The following is a 16154-nucleotide window of genomic DNA, read 5'->3' as shown; positions in this document are numbered from 1 at the left end:
GATTAAAATAATCAAGAATTATGAAATCTTATTAGAACCTTATCACAATCCACCGTTTTGGGCAGCCATTTAAGGCCCGTTTGGCATGACTCAGGAGCTTTTGAATGCGTTTGACTCATTTTATGAAAATGTTTTTCTATTAAAAGTGTTTTTGGAGAAAGCTAGTCTAATGTGACTTCTTTTAAAAGTATTTTGGAATGGAAAGCGCTTTTAAAAATTAGTTTTCAAACAAATTGAATATGGGCAGAGCATAGGCTAGTTGAAGAGAAATGATAGACACGGCACACTATATCACTAAGGGGTTAATTCCAAACAAAACACATAAATTCATAAATTTAGTATTCACATTCATCCTTTAAATATGTGTATATGAGCATTCAATAATGCCAGTCTAACCTGTTTGCTGTCAGCTCTTTCAACATTAATATAAACTCAGCTTCACCATCACAACATACATCTAACTTCAGTTTTCCATATGCATAACCAATCTGTTCGAGGGAGGAGCAGTGTATTATCCATAGCACTCATTAGAGCTCTCTTCTGTTAAGGATCATTTAAAGATGAACTCCCAGAATGTGTTTGTCTTGATCTTTTTACGTGTGACAAATATAGTTTTAGATCATCTAGAGGCATGAAACAAGATTGGTCGGATAGCGGCCTTGAAATCTTCAGAAAATCTTCGTTTGGAGAACCTCAAAGCTCGTCTCCTAGCAGCAGCAGCCATCTCAAGCCGCTCTGTTTCAGGCATTGTCATGATTTTGAGGATAGCATCTGCATAGTCTTGCACACTCTGAGCTAGAAATCCTGTTTGCGTTCCTTCTTCTGGTAAGACAATGTCCATCTTTGGGCCAGCTGAATTATGGGCTGATAACATAAAAAACCCGTAAGTTGATTGCCAATACAGAAAATGCGAGATAACTATTACATGAGAAGATAACAATAATATGCAAAATTGGAAACAAACCAACTGGTATGGCACCAGAAGCCATGTACTCCACTACGCTTATGCCAAAATGCTCATCTACCATGGAGTGAATTCCCACAGCTGCACCTCCCAAGAGTTTCACCAGCTCGCTGCAGCAACCCAAAAAGTATATATCTATAATATATTAAAATATCACATCAAGAGAGAATCATTTTTTGGACGATTTTAACCCTCTACAATTCAATTATTTCAATAATACCTTACTTTTCATTTTTCGATATATAATAAATATTACAAAATTATTGTCATTTATTAACTGTGTTATTAATTATCAATTAATTAATATTCACATTAATCTAGATTCAATGAATTTTCATTTGATTAATCTTGAATTACATAAATCTAGAGTCTTATAGATGAATTTATTCATATTCATCTTTCTTGAAATTTTAATGGGTGTTTAAATTTATGTATTAACAATTAATTTTCATGTATCAAATGTAATATATAAAAGATTGTTCATTTATGGTAATTCGTCATTACAAAAAACTTGAATCATAAAAATTGAGTTTTGAGAGTACAATTTGAATATAATTTTCTTTTCTTAAAATTTTATGCTAAATTTTATTTTCTTTAATTCGTTCGAGACTTATCAAATCATTTAATAAATTGGTACCAAATATTACTTTTACATCACTTATAAAGTATTTTAGAATAACGTGCAATGCACGTTTAACTTTGACTAGCAAATACTAAAGTCCATATCCTTATCAGTGCCCTGAACAGATTGCTAGTGATAAGCTGGAGGAAGGTGAGGATGGTGTCAACTCAATATGTCCAATGTTGGTAAATAATCTTAAAAATGGGATAAAACTAAGTAGCACAAATATATGATATTAGTTATCCCCTGTTTGGTACAAATTAAAATTCATATTTTAATATAAGTTAAAGTGAACAACTAATTTTAATCACACATTTCAACGACTTTCATCAAAATCTACTAAAAATCTGATTTTAATCTCAACCAAACAGAGGCTTAAGAACATTTGACAATTAATTTTCATGTATCAAATGTAATATATAAAAGATTGTTCATTTATGGTAATTCGTCATTACAAATTTGACAAAACATCAAGGGCGGAAGCACCTATTGTAGCTAGTTATTGATGACATGTTGTTAACATCTGCACAACTTGTAGGAAGCTAAACTTAAATCATAGAACGTGATGCTCAGTAAGAGAAAATTTGGCATCTAATTATTACTTATAAACTGGACAACATACAAACTTAACCAACATGATAGTGTCAACTACAAAAAACTCTTTGGCCAAATCAATATGGAAAATAGGATAATTCCCCACAATAAGAATCACAAGTTTTCTGTGTATACCTGGCCATCATTGCTATGAAGGTAACTCTTTTGTTTTGTGCATTTGCTTTGAGCCATTAAGTTCATTGTATAAGACCATTACAACTTATAATGCAAGTAAATAGTTAGTATTTTCGCTTGTAAATAAGTTGTAAAATTCCACTAAATATCTAAAACAGTTTAGTGGTATAAAGTGCATGTTTGGTATATAGTGTTACATTGGGTTAGATAATGCAATGACCTAGATTTTAATTTTCTGTCCTTCCTTAATATCGACTAGTGTTGTCTAATACACCATATCAAGCATGCTAAAAGAGTAAAATCACAAACCTGTACAACACATTTTTATGGAACTCCACATCACCTTCCACTTTCAGCTCATTAGCTCGATCCCTGAGGTGTTGCAATCTTTTCTCATCTGCTTCATTTCTGCAACTACCTACAAATTGGAGCTTTGGTCTGGGCAGATCTGCATCTAAATTTTTTACAGCAACTGCAAATGCCTCAAGTTGAAGGGGGTGTGCCTGTAAAATATGAATCATGATCAAGCACAATTCTAACAAAACTTAAAACGTTCGTAGAAGAGAAACTTCTCAAGTACATATATCTTGATTTCATAAAATGCCCACCTTCTCTGGACGAAATTGAGCGACAGATATAATCTTTGGTGGTTGCATTGGCCTTTCTAATGGTAGCACCTGCATGGACGTTGCAGGTTAGTATTTACACTTTTACAAATCAAGACTTGCAGTATAGCATCCAAAAATTCTCTTTTAATCACGCATAGTATTTCTTTTTGCTTCCTTACAATGACCTTAATCATTTTAAATGCATGAAGTGATCAAAGTCCAGTTGGGATAAGTAGTTTAAATCCATCAGGAGCCTTCGAAGACTGGCTGTTCATAACTTGGTAAGAGTTGATAAACAAATTTTATTACACAAAGGTTCACACTAGAAACTTATGACACACAACTTATAATGATATATCAAGCACCTATTTCCAGAGCCTTTTTTACAACATTGTCAAACTAGAAAATAAGTTTCCAAAATACAAACCTGAAGCCTGGAAGTATCACACGGAGGATAAACTAGCTTAATACGAGCTGGAATTCCCCAAAGCTTTTCAATGTGGGATTTTGTCCATGAGGAATTCACCATTGCAATGTGTGCACATGAGCCTACAATTCCATACATCCAGCTGAAAATCATGTAATAGATGACTTTGCACCATGACAGCAGTGCACTGAAAGAAAAATATTGGTTAGCTTCATGAATTTAGTAGACAAAAAGAAGATGAAAACTAATAGGTTCATCAAGATTTGAACTGGCTTCATTGGGTACGCAATTTGTAAGTACTGTTACAAAATCAAAACAGATATTTGAAAAGCAAGATCTCGATAATCAATTGTCCCAACGAAAAACTCAGAAGATGCAAATGGAGGGGAAAAGATTATATAACTCCAGATTATTAAGAAAATAGATGTTTCTAGCCCGTACATTTAGGACGATTGGAAATAGCCATTGACGGAGTGTGCTTAGTCAGATCTGTGATAAGATTTTTCTCTCCATATCTCAACTTAGATTATTCACACTATACTGAGATGCCATATGCATGCGATTACCAAGCTTCCTCAACAACTAATGCAGTAAACAGCAACCATCTTTTGGGTAAAATATCAGAAAGAAAAGAAAAACATTACTATATTTCAAATTTGAGCTCATTCCTCAGGACAATCGTAATATACAAGCTTTACATTAGAAGTTGAAAAAATACCTCTTAGCAATGGAAGCATCATTGTTGTACATAGAATTTTGTGCATGAACACGAGTTAGCATGTCTAAACTGATTGTCGGGTAATGTGTGTAGCTAATAACTTTGCATCCAAACAACCGCGCTATGGGATAAGTAAATGCATATCCACTGGTATCTAAATAATACAAAGGAGTAAACTTGCACAAAGCTTCCCATGAAAGGTACACTGAACCAAAGCTCTGACCAATCATAGTGAATCGAGGATACATGGTTTCTTCAACCCATTTCCTCTTATAAAGATGCACCACCTGAAAAGCAGCATATTCATAAATCTTAAGAAACCAATAACTAATATATTCTACTAAACGCATACTAAGCAAGTCAGAATATTGAGAAGTACAAAAGATAGAAAAGAAAAAAAGCTAGGCACAAAAACCGCTACATTCTTCAGTTTTTTGTCTATTTTTGTGCCCAAAGCTCCAATTTGCTACTTAACCAAATGAACAATTAGATATAGCAAATTATATTTGAATGTTGATATTTCTTACAGTGGCCCTGTTTAGCATGGCTTCTTCTTCTCAAGCATTTTTGTCCCATCCAAGCAGTTTTGCAATGATCTCCCAAATTGCTTAGGTAGTGTTTGATAACCTCCAATTCCATGGAAAATGGAAATTCATTTCCACCTTTTGCCAAAAATGAGTGTTTGATAGGTAAAAAATTATAGGGAATTTATTTTCCATGATTCTAGCCACCTAAGCAATTTTCCCACTTTTCCTTGAATTGGAATTCTCAACAAAATGGTGAGAATTCCAATTCCAGTTTACTGTAGCAGAATTTTATTTATTTATTTATTAATTATTTGTTTATTATTATTATTATTATTTTTGACAATGGAAACAAATTCTAAGAATAATCGTAAAAAAATATTTTCCTTTAATTGAAAATTTCCACGTAAAACAAAACCAAACGAACACCAAAAGATAGATGATTTTCTTGATTTTTTTTATTTTTTTGTTTTGTTTTGGGGGGTTGGTAATGGAAACAAATTTTATTCTCAAAACTAGTAAAATCTATTCCTTTAATTGATAAATTTCATGTAAAACAAAACCAAACAAACACTAAAAAACACTTTATTTCAACATTTTTCGCTTGGAAAATTGTATCAATCAAACACAATAATTTATAATTCCTAAAAAAACAATTTCTAGACAATTCAATTCCCTATAATTCGTTTTCAATTCAATTCAATTTCATCTTTATAATCAAACGGACCCTTAGAATTTTTTTTTTTGCTTTTTTATGTACAAAACACACATGGCATTTTTTCAATTGCGGCAAAGTTTAGGACATTTTCTCCTTGTCTTTTACTCTTTTTCCCAAAATAACTTACAACCTAGTAAGCATGAACTCGGACGTGTTTGACATGTGTCTGGGTGTGTGCAACACATGTCGTGGTGTTGGATTTTGATAGCTTAGGAAACCAACACTCCGGCAGCATGTCTGTGCTCATAATTTCCAACCACAAAACCATACTACTAATCACATCTCTACTTTACCCACAATCGGATCGGTCCTCTCCTCTCTCTTACTTCTCACTTTCAACCTAGATGTATGTCAACCCTCCAACAAAGTTCCTCTCCTCGCTCTTACTATTCATTTTCAACGTAGACGTAGGTCAACAATCCACCAACACCAAGGTTTGACCCATCTTCAACCACCAGAGACACACAACTGGCCAAAACCCCTGCAGCCATTTCTCATTCTAATCATCATGCCCCTGCTGTTGACTTTCCTGCCTGTTTACTCGTATCCACTGTTTCGCCACTGAGAACATTCCTAATTGCCTCCCAAGCCACCAATCTTGGTTCTATTCATTCAAATGGAAACAAAGAGACAAGAATAGAAGCACACCACTAATGTCAACATTAAGAATGCTCTTCCATCACATTGGTTTTCTATCTACAATTGAATGTCATTTAGTTATAAAAAAAAAAGGTACGTTTCAATTTTGACTACCTACTCTTTCCGCACCTAAAACATTCATTGTCCATTTTAATATAAACAAACCCCTCACTTCGCCAATGAGAACATTCCTAATTGCCTCCCAAGCGACCAATCTTGGTTCTATTCATTCAAATGGAAACAAAGAGACAAGAATAGAAGCACGCCACCAATGTCAAAATTAAGAATGCTCTTCCATCACATTGGTTTTCTATCTACAATTGAATGTCATATAATTAAAAAAAAAAAAAAAGAAGTTCGTTTCAATTTTGAGTTTCTACTCTATCCGCACCTAAAACATTCGTTGACCATATTAATATAAACAAACCCCTCACAAATCTCAAATCCAATCTACTACGAGTCTGATATTAATAGGATATAAGGACTCCTTATATCTATTAGGCTAAATTGAAGCAGTGTGATCTCCATTATTTTAACTTATTTCAGCAATTCTTAGATTATTTTAACTTATTTCAGCAATTCTTAGATAAACACGATTCATACAATTACAAGCTAGTACGTCATTGCAAAACCCAAAGGGTGAAGTTACTCGTTCATTCTATCTACTTAGAAACTAAAAACAACCAAAACCACAATACTCAAGAAACTCATATAAAACATGCATGTGTATAAATTAAGTATTGTTCAGAGGACTGGAAAAGCAGAATTTACACAGGTTAGTGTAGGATTCCATTGCATACCTAGTACCTAAGCATGTATATGGGTACGAAATGAAATGCACCTTCGGAGAGTGGAGTAATTTGACCCCAAAACGATCGAGGGCTCGGGCAGAGAGGGATTTAGGGGAGGCATCATGATCACCGGTATAGATGACGCAGTCAAGATCGGGTGATTCTTCTTGGATTGCTTTGACGGCGCACCAGAGAACTCGCTCACCTCCACCGCCATCATTTGTGTAAGGATGGAAGAATCCCACAGCTTTCTTCCTGTTCCTCCGGCAATTGATTATGGCTGAGAAGAGTCGGATAACAAATGACAATAGCAGGCTTCCAAGCGGTAAAGTCGAGAAGAGTAGCCATTTAGCCATTCGATAAAAATAACCAGTTCAATTAAAATCTTCAAACATCAAATTCAGTAAATCCACACCTGATTTTCAATCATCAAAAAACCCTAAAATCAACACAACAGAATAACTTCAATATAAACCAGCAAATCTTCTTACCTGGCTGGCTGGCTCAATCCCACGTCTGCTTTATGAAGCCAGAATCGAGAAAGAAGGAAAAAATAGGAATTTTATCAAATTCGGTATATAGGGGTGCGAACTTCCTGCTGAAAATGGCGGTGATTACGTTGAAAAAATAAAGAACGTGTGAGGTTTGAAAATGGACAAAAACTATGGATTGCATAAAAAATGAAGAGCTTGAGAGGGATCGGAATTGGGTCGTTTCTTGTTTCTATACTTTCACGCTATCACGATTCGACGGCGGCCGGGGCGGTACTGGTGGAGGTCTCGGAGGAGAACGGTCGAAAACACCAAAGATTTCATACAATTTTTTTTGGTAAAATAGCAATGGAGGTCCCCAATCTTTGACTCTTATTTTACTTTCATTCTTTAACTTTAAAATGGACCATCTATTTCCCCGTATTTTATTTTGACAGAAGTTAGGTCCCTATGGTGCATTTGGTAGACCAAAAGCGTTGGGCTAGTGGAAGCACTTATCATGCTAGATTCTTTTTTACATTATTTTTGATATTGTGTCATGCGATGTCGTGATGACCCATAATCGACAGTTAAAAAAACACACTTTCTCATCTAACGCTTTTTGAATTTCAATGAAATGTACACCAAGATATCAATCATGGAATGTAAGCTTAGACTTCTTCTTTTTGTTTACAGATCTTATTTGTTTAATGAAGATAAATTGTATATGTATAATATAATACTCGTATAACTTTAATTCAAAACCATAGGTCCTGAGGCTAATTTTCACAATCAATTTTACGTGGTCTTTCAATAAAAAAAAATTCAATTTGCATATGCATAAAATAAATTACTCTATTTTTGACAAACCTTTAATCTAGTAATGCACGAGTATATTTGAAATGGGAGTGGGCTTGGATGTACACCAGTACTTCATTTTGGTTGACATATAAGGGATTGGATTAGTGCCATGAGTCGTGGTTTTTGAACAAAGTCGTGTCAATGTCATAGCATTTTTCTAGTGGATGGACAATGCAAGACATGGTTATTGATGCAGGACAATGTTACGGTACGCAATGGTGTATGCATAGTATTACACCTCCCTCACATGGAGACATGGGGGAGGGCCCACTCTATGTGAGGAGGTGTAATCCAATATATCATTATTGATGCAAGAATATGCTTAAAACGACAATGGACTTAAAGGGAGTTGGCTTGGAATTAATTCCCGAATTTGATTCTCGGTTATATGGGGTGGCCAAATGGGAGCTTTTTATTTTATTTTGTTTTATTTTTGTAACATATAATTTTGTGACATATATCCCCATTACTTTAAAAGAGAGGATCCAACATTTCCTGTTCAACCTGATGTAGCGGTTTCACGCTTAACTGATTTTGTACTGTAACTGAACTCGTTATGCACTATTCATCGCCAAAAAAAAAGAAAAGCTTTTCTGGAAATAATAATGAAATATGGCAGCATTATTGCTGTCTTTATTGACTTTATAGAACCATTTGCTGACGGTTACTGTAGTTTCGCTTAAAAAATATCATTTCACTTCGTTAGATGTTGTAACTTCCAGAAATAAAATTAATGAGACCACTTTATTGCCTCCATTGTTGACTTACACAAGTGAGTTACTATAACTATCCCTACCAAAAAAAATTCTTCCCGTGCATCATGAAAGAGTGAGACAAAAATTATGCTAGCGAATTGTACGAATTTTTTATCATGCCAGTTACTATTAGTTCAGGAAGCATTTCATTATTGCCCATTTGACCCTTACATGCATACTGAAGAGCCATTCACTCCTAATTAGGTACAACAATTTTTTTGCTTGTATAATTGATCTTGTGTTTTATACCACATAATATTTTTATTATAAAAATTGTCGCGAAAAAATAATAAACGTTAATAAATAACTGATTTTTTTTAAAGAAGAAAGACGAGTTATACGTATTTTTTAAAATACACATTTGAAGTACGTTTAACTATTTTTGATATTCATTTAAATCATTCAATGCGTCTATGACATAGTTCTTGAAATGAGTTTCGAGAGAATATAGAAGATTTATGCATCCGAAAATAATGAAATTTCAATAAATTATAATTATATAATAAATTATGGGAATCAAATAATGTTGTTATAGACAATATTTTAGCCTTTAATGTGACTCTTGATACTATGCAAAATGAAGATCCTGAACCCAGTCGGTTAAAGACTATCAAAATAAAAATGATTGGTCAAAATAGAAAGAAGAAATACGGGCGGAATTGAATTCTTTGAAGAAACGAAAAGTGTTTGTATCTGTAGTTCGAACACCTGAAAATGTAATCTATATTGGATACAAATAAGTTTTTGTACGAAAGAGGAGTGAAAATAATGAAATTACAAGGTATAAAGCTCGACTAGTAGCTCAAGGTTTCTCACTAAGATCAGGACTTGATTACGAAGAAACATATTCTCCCGTAATAGACACTATCCCTTTATTTGTAGGGTTCACTTGATAGTGACATATATATGAAAGTCCCTGAAGGACTTAAGGTACCAGGAACAAACGATACATTCCCGAGAATCATGTTCTCAATTAAGATGCAAAGATCATTATATGGATTACAATAATCAGAACGCATGTGATATAATCACCTTAGCGAATATTTGTTGAATGAGGGTTATAAAAGTGACGATATCTGCCCATATGTTTTCATAAAGAAAACAAATAGTGAATTTGCAATTGTGGCAATTTATGTTGATGATTTAAATTTAATTGGAACTCTTGAAGAACTCAACAAAATTGCTGATTATTTGAAAAATGAATTTGAGATGAAGGGTTTAGGAAAATCAAATTTTATCTTGAATTGCAGATTGAACATTTCGCAGTTGAATTATTTGTTTACCAATCTACGTATGCAGAAAAAATTTTAAAACATTTTTATATAAATAATGAACATCCATTGGCATCACCTATGGTTGTTTGATCACTTGATGTGAAAAAAGATCCATTTCGTCCACTTGAAGATGGAGAAAATGTTTTTGGTCCTAAAGTATCATATCTTAGTGCAATTGGAGTATTAACTTATCTTGCAAATTGCACTCGACCCGACATAACTATTTCTATAAATCTCCTTGCAAGATATAACTCTACACTAACTCAAAGATATTGGAATGATGTTAAACATATTTTTCGTTATTTAAAAGGTACCACTGATTTGAAATTATTTTATTCTCAAAAGTTGGGATCTGTTTTAGTGGGATATGCAAATGCAGATTATCTATTTGACCCACATAAAACCAAATCACAAATAGGTTATGTATTTACATGTGGAGGAACAGTTATATCATGGAGATCTGTGAAACAATTATTGATAGCTATATTCTCAAATCATTCTGAAATTATTGCAATCCATGAAGCGGGCCGATAATGTTTGTGGTTGAGAAACATGCCCATCATATCCAAGTATCATGCGGATTAACTTCAACAAAAGATAGTCCAACAATTTTGTATGAAGATAATGCTGTTGACCTATGGTTGATTTCATTTTCAATGATTTTGTTTGAAAATAATGCAGCTTGTATCGCACAACTCAAGGGAGGCTATATTAAAGGCAACAGGACGAAGCATATTTCTCCAAAATTCTTTCATACACATGAATTTCAGAAGAATTGTGACATTGATATTCAACAAATTCGCTCAAGTGACATTGTGGTAGATCTATTAACAAAAGTGCTGCCAATATCTACATTCAAGAAATTAGTTCATGAGATTGGAATGCGTCGACCTAGAGATTTTCAGTGATCAACATCAGGGGGAGTAGCTATACTCTTTTTCCTTCGCTTAGATTTTGTCCCATTGGGTTTTCCTAACAAGGTTTTAATGAGGCAGCATTTAGTTTTAATACTCCAAAATAACTGTACTCTTTTTCCTTCGTTTGATTTTTTTTCCATTGGGTTTTTATTAAACAAGGTTTTAACGAGGCAGATATTTTGTAATATGTCATTCAAGGGGGAGTATTGTAAATAGAAAGTCCATTAAAGTTTATTGGTGAATGACATTTGTACCCCTGTAGCCCTAGAAATTATTACCATTGTATCGCTAATTCTTACCTATAAATATAGGGTTTTGGTTTTCAATAATATACACAAAAAGTTTATTGAGTTTTCTCTATTCTCTTTTCCTCTCATTTTATAACAATATATATATATATATATATATATATATGTATATATATATATATATATATATATATATTAAATAATCAATTATCATAAATTCTATCTTTCTTTGTGTTTAACTTATTTATATCATTATTAAAAAAGTAGTATATTCTTGAAAAAGGTATTTGCACTTACATTACATAAATCTTTCTACTTCTTCATATTGAAAAGTTTTGATAGTTGAATCAAATTTCTTGAATAATTTCCTTCATCAAAGTTTTTCATATTTCTTTGTGCTCAACTTATTTATATCAATTTTCAAAGAGAGATATATTCTCGAAGAAGTTCTTTGCACTTATATTGCATAAAATTTTCAACTTCTTCATATTGAAAACTTTGATTAATTGAATCAAATTTGTAAAATTATCATATTCATCAAAGTTTGTCATTTCTCTCTTTGTACTTGATTTATTATAATCATTCATTAAAAAAGAGATATTTCTTGAGAAGATTATTTGATTTACATTGTATTTAATTTTTTTTCACCTTCTCATTGAAATACTTTGATTGGTTGAACTTAATTTTCAATTGTCATTTTCATCAAAGTTTTTCATTTAATACTTGAGCTATCATTTGTTACTATTCATTGAAGTGTTAGTCACTCTTAATACTTAATTTGTTTTGTATTATTTATCAAGAGAGAATTTGATTGTAAAATCACTTTGATAAAGTGTGGGTCGTGTTGAAGTCTCGGAAAGCTCAACATTGTGTAAGGATTGGTGCTCCTTGTTGTAAGTCACCGTGTGGATCATATTGAGGTCCCGTAAAGCTCAATAGTTTGGGTCGTGTTGAGGTCCTGGAAAGCTCAACGTTGTAAATGATCGGTGCTTCTTGTTTGTAAGTCACCAAAAGCTTTGTAGAAAGTTGGATTGCACCACAAGTTAATCAATATAGTGAAAAAGACATTGCTTGTGTTGGAGAGCTTGGCAACGGGGGACGTAGATCAGTGCATTGGATCGAACCTCCACAACATATCGTTTGGCTTCTATTCCTTTTTACTTATAGTTTTTACATTTGTTTATTACTCAAATCATTATATTGTTCTTTGCTTGTTATCGTGTTTGTGGCTATTTGGTTCATTTACTTTTATATTGGTTTAAATCTAGAATTAATTTTCGAAAAAGCTTATATAACCAATTCACCCCCCTCTTTGCTAGCTATCCTTGGGTTTTCAAATGCAGGTTGTATTGCACAATTCAGAGGAAGCTATATCAAAGGTGACAGAACGAAATATATTTCTCCAAAATTCTTTCATACACATGAGTTTTAAAAGAATGACGATATCGATATCCAATAATTTCGCTCAAGTGACAGTATGACCGATTTATTCACAAAAGCACTGCTAACATCTACATTCAAAAAATTAGTTCATGAGATTGGAATGCGTCGACTCAAAGATTTTCAGTGATCAACATTAGGGGGAGTGGCTGTACTCTTTTTCCTTCGCTTAGGTTTTGTCCCATTGGGTTTTTCTAGCAAGGTTTTAATTAGGCAGTATTTATTTTTAGTACTCCAAAATAACTGTACTCTTTTTCCTTCGTTTTGATTTTTTTCCCATTGAATTTTTATCAAACAAGATTTTAATGAGGTAGATATTTTGTAATGTGTTATTCAAGGGGGAGTGTTATAAAAAGAAAGTTTATTAGGGTTTAGAGATGAATGACAATTACACCCCTACAGCCCTAAAAATAATTACTGTTATATCCATGATTCTGTCTTATAAATATAGGGCTTTGGTTCTTAATAAAACACGCACAAATTTATTGACTCCTCTCTGTTCTCTTCTCTTTTCTTTCCTTTTATAACAAAATGTAATTTTTGTTTACTTATTTATTTATCTGTGCTAGACATTGGTTGTACCTTTATTTTCAACCATTACAGCGACATCGACTAATTTTGTGATAACACAAAAAAGAATCAATTTAAGAGATTTATTTGGCTAAGTTGAGATGTTTACTTATAAGTAAAGCAAAAGTTCATAAATTATTTTGAAAATAAAAAAATTACTCATTTTGTCTGTAACATAAACTTTTTTACCTTAAAAAGAAAAAATAAAAAATATCAAACTTAAGCACTTTTAGAAACAAAAAATTATGTATTAATCGTGCTCATCATATTAATCCACTGCATAATTATTTTAAATTAAAAACTAAAGTTACATTAGTGTGTGGATATATATATACAACTGGAGGAATAAAAATTCTCCTTTTAAATGTATCGAGATAAAAATCTTTTTTCTTTTCTTTATATATTTATATCTAATAATTAAGTGAATTATCATCAATATATATATATATAATATTTAAGTTTAATCACTTAAAATCAAAACTCCTCTATATATATAATTTTATTCAAACTATAATAAATATTATTTTATATATTAATTAATCTATCATTATCTTAATGCAACTTTTAATATGTTATATTATATAATTATAATAAAATTACATCTATATATATGTGAGCTTTGATTTTAAGTAGTAAACTTAAACTAAATAACGTAATTTAATAATTAAACTAATTTGATTAATGTAAAATTATAAGTACTCAATTATAAAACAATGAGTATTATACTTAAATGAATATTAAATGAAGTTAAATTATATTTAATTGCACTATATTAAATGATATTTAAAAGTATGAGCCTATCCACCATAAGGAACTTAAAAAAAAAAAAATATTTCAAAAAAAAAAACATATATTGTATTATTATTATGATTATTATTATTATTTTAAGTTCCTTATGATGGATAGGCTCATACTTGTTCGAAAAAGGAATTCCCTTAAAATGTCAAAGTCACGACTAATCCACACCCTTAAATTTATTTTAGATTATATTCATAAGGTTTTATCAATAGGACCATGCTATATGTACAATTTTTTTTTTTTTTTGACAAAATTCCTTACTCACGACTCACAATAGGAGGTGGGAACCACAAGCTGACATTTTTTAAATTCAAGCGAGACCTGTTTTTTTGTGAGAGCGTGGAACACATTTTGTACAAATGTGTTTGTACACATCTCTTTATCCTTATCAATATTGATCTGACACAAGCTACATTCGATATATAAAATCAAACAACTCTAGATACGTCATATAACATATCATATTTAACATTTACCCCCTCAATTCTATTCAAAATTGTTCAATTTAGTCTTCTATACCAAAATAGCATTGCACCATTTACTTGATTTAGTATTTGGTCTTCTCTTTCTATCTATTGATTTCATTTGAGATACAATGGAATACGGCATTGAGTGAATCTAACTATCTAATAAAATATAATGATATACACTTCGAAAAGTCTCTAGTATGCTTGACAAATTAATGTGAACAAGATTGAACTAACGCCCAAAAATATTATCGGGTGGGCCACAAATTATTGACTATTTGAGAGTAACTTCAAGTATCCACAAGAAGTGGATTAGGTTTTTCTAATTACCTTTTTTCTTTCCCTATCATCAAAACCATGACAAGAAAACAAACATAAAAGCCCTAATTTTTGAGGACAAACATGACTAATTACATCCTAATCTACTAAGATAACATAATTAATTATTCAAAAGCCCTCCAATTGTTTTCACAATCAGTGCTACTGCCACTTAATCGAATCTTAACCAAATCATTAGAGGTCACACTAACATTTCTTAATACAACTTAGCACGTTATATCTTCACCGATAGACTTCCATTATTAGAAAATTGTGAATGCAAGTCTATTTCATTACTGCTATATTAAATCCCCAAAAATGAATTTATAGCAATATATATATAGATACACACACTCAAGCTAAAAGTTAGTCGAATCCTATTGCCCATACTAAACTCTCTCTTCTTCGAATTCTCCACTTATTGGGACTGAACGAACTAGTGGAGGCGTTAATGTGCAAGTGTGAGATGCACCTCTCTATTCCATCTCTTGAGCACCGAGCACCAAAGAAAACCCCCTTCCCATCGGACTATATATATTATGATGATACATCTCAATAAATAGATGCCACATGCATAAAATGATGTGCTAGATACGTCATAAAAATATTTAACTGCTCAAAACTAATTATTCTCAAATATTATTGCTAATGCAGAATCTCTACTATTGTCACATAAAATCGTGGAAAAACATTATTTATGTTTAAAGATAACATTGTATACATTTTCACTAAAGTCAAACATCTCTTTTATGGAGAAAGACTCCGTCGTTCTGAAAACGAACCAATTAATAGTCCTTTTGATACAACAATGAATACTTTGATTATGATATATCTTGCGCTTTGATGTTTCACGAAGGGTGAAAGGAAAAGTTCACACCATGCTCATATTTGGTGTAACTAAAAATTAGATTTTTCGTAAATTTAAATAAAAGTTGATGATATATACGCTTAGAAAGTTAATAAAAATTGTGGGTCTCATAAAATTAATGATTAAAATTAATTATTAACTTCTGACTTAAATTTTTATCAATATTTTTAGTTAGACCAAACAGCAACTATGTATTTTTCTCCAGCATAATAATGTAGGATTAGGCCCCCCTTTTTTTGTAGGCAATGTAGAAACCAATTATTCATAGAAATATAGGTGCTTGACAATTGAGGCCACAACTTGCCTTCATGACCAAGTCACCATCACAACCAATCCTTTTCGTAAATTCCTTACAACTTGCATTTAAGAACGTTGTCTTAAAAGGGTTTTTTGATTTACAAATAAATAATATGTTACCTTCCAAAATA

At 32.0% G+C, this 16154-nt stretch overlaps 1 protein-coding gene across 3 annotated transcripts; it reads right to left on the bottom strand.

Annotated features, from left to right (window-relative positions):
• Nucleotides 1-302: 302 nt before the first annotated feature.
• On the bottom strand, nt 303-7558 carry LOC111375893 (GDP-Man:Man(3)GlcNAc(2)-PP-Dol alpha-1,2-mannosyltransferase-like). 3 transcript variants are annotated; one of them, XM_022998805.1, is made up of 8 exons: nt 7232-7556; nt 6791-7155; nt 4069-4355; nt 3351-3537; nt 2924-2992; nt 2625-2818; nt 965-1074; nt 303-864 (listed from the first exon to the last, which is right to left on the bottom strand). In XM_022998805.1, the coding sequence occupies exons 2-8, from the start codon at nt 7094-7096 to the stop codon at nt 620-622; spliced, it is 1398 nt and encodes a 465-aa protein (XP_022854573.1). In that variant the 5' UTR covers nt 7097-7155; nt 7232-7556; the 3' UTR covers nt 303-619. The 3 variants fall into 3 exon arrangements, 2 of the variants coding, with proteins under 2 accessions (XP_022854573.1, XP_022854574.1); XR_002699374.1 differs by having other exon boundaries at nt 325-864; nt 965-1099; nt 7232-7558; XM_022998806.1 differs by lacking the exons at nt 6791-7155; nt 7232-7556 and adding an exon at nt 4596-4736.
• Nucleotides 7559-16154: the final 8596 nt, after the last annotated feature.

The sequence above is a fragment of the Olea europaea genome, unplaced genomic scaffold, assembly GCF_002742605.1.
Source record: "Olea europaea var. sylvestris unplaced genomic scaffold, O_europaea_v1 scaffold1429, whole genome shotgun sequence".
In the NCBI taxonomy this organism is placed as follows: domain Eukaryota; kingdom Viridiplantae; phylum Streptophyta; class Magnoliopsida; order Lamiales; family Oleaceae; genus Olea; species Olea europaea.
This window is presented reverse-complemented; position numbering and strand designations above follow the sequence as displayed.

Excerpts from the sequence above, each read along its gene's own strand:
- LOC111375893 (XM_022998805.1), bottom strand. The coding sequence starts at position 7,096 with ATGGCTAAATGGCTACTCTTCTCGACTTTACCGCTTGGAAGCCTGCTA. Across the intron at positions 2,993-3,350 it reads GTGATACTTCCAGGCTTCAG|GTGCTACCATTAGAAAGGCC; the intron begins GTTTGTATTTTG and ends ACGTCCATGCAG. Across the intron at positions 865-964 it reads TTCTGGTGCCATACCAGTTG|CCCATAATTCAGCTGGCCCA; the intron begins GTTTGTTTCCAA and ends TTATGTTATCAG.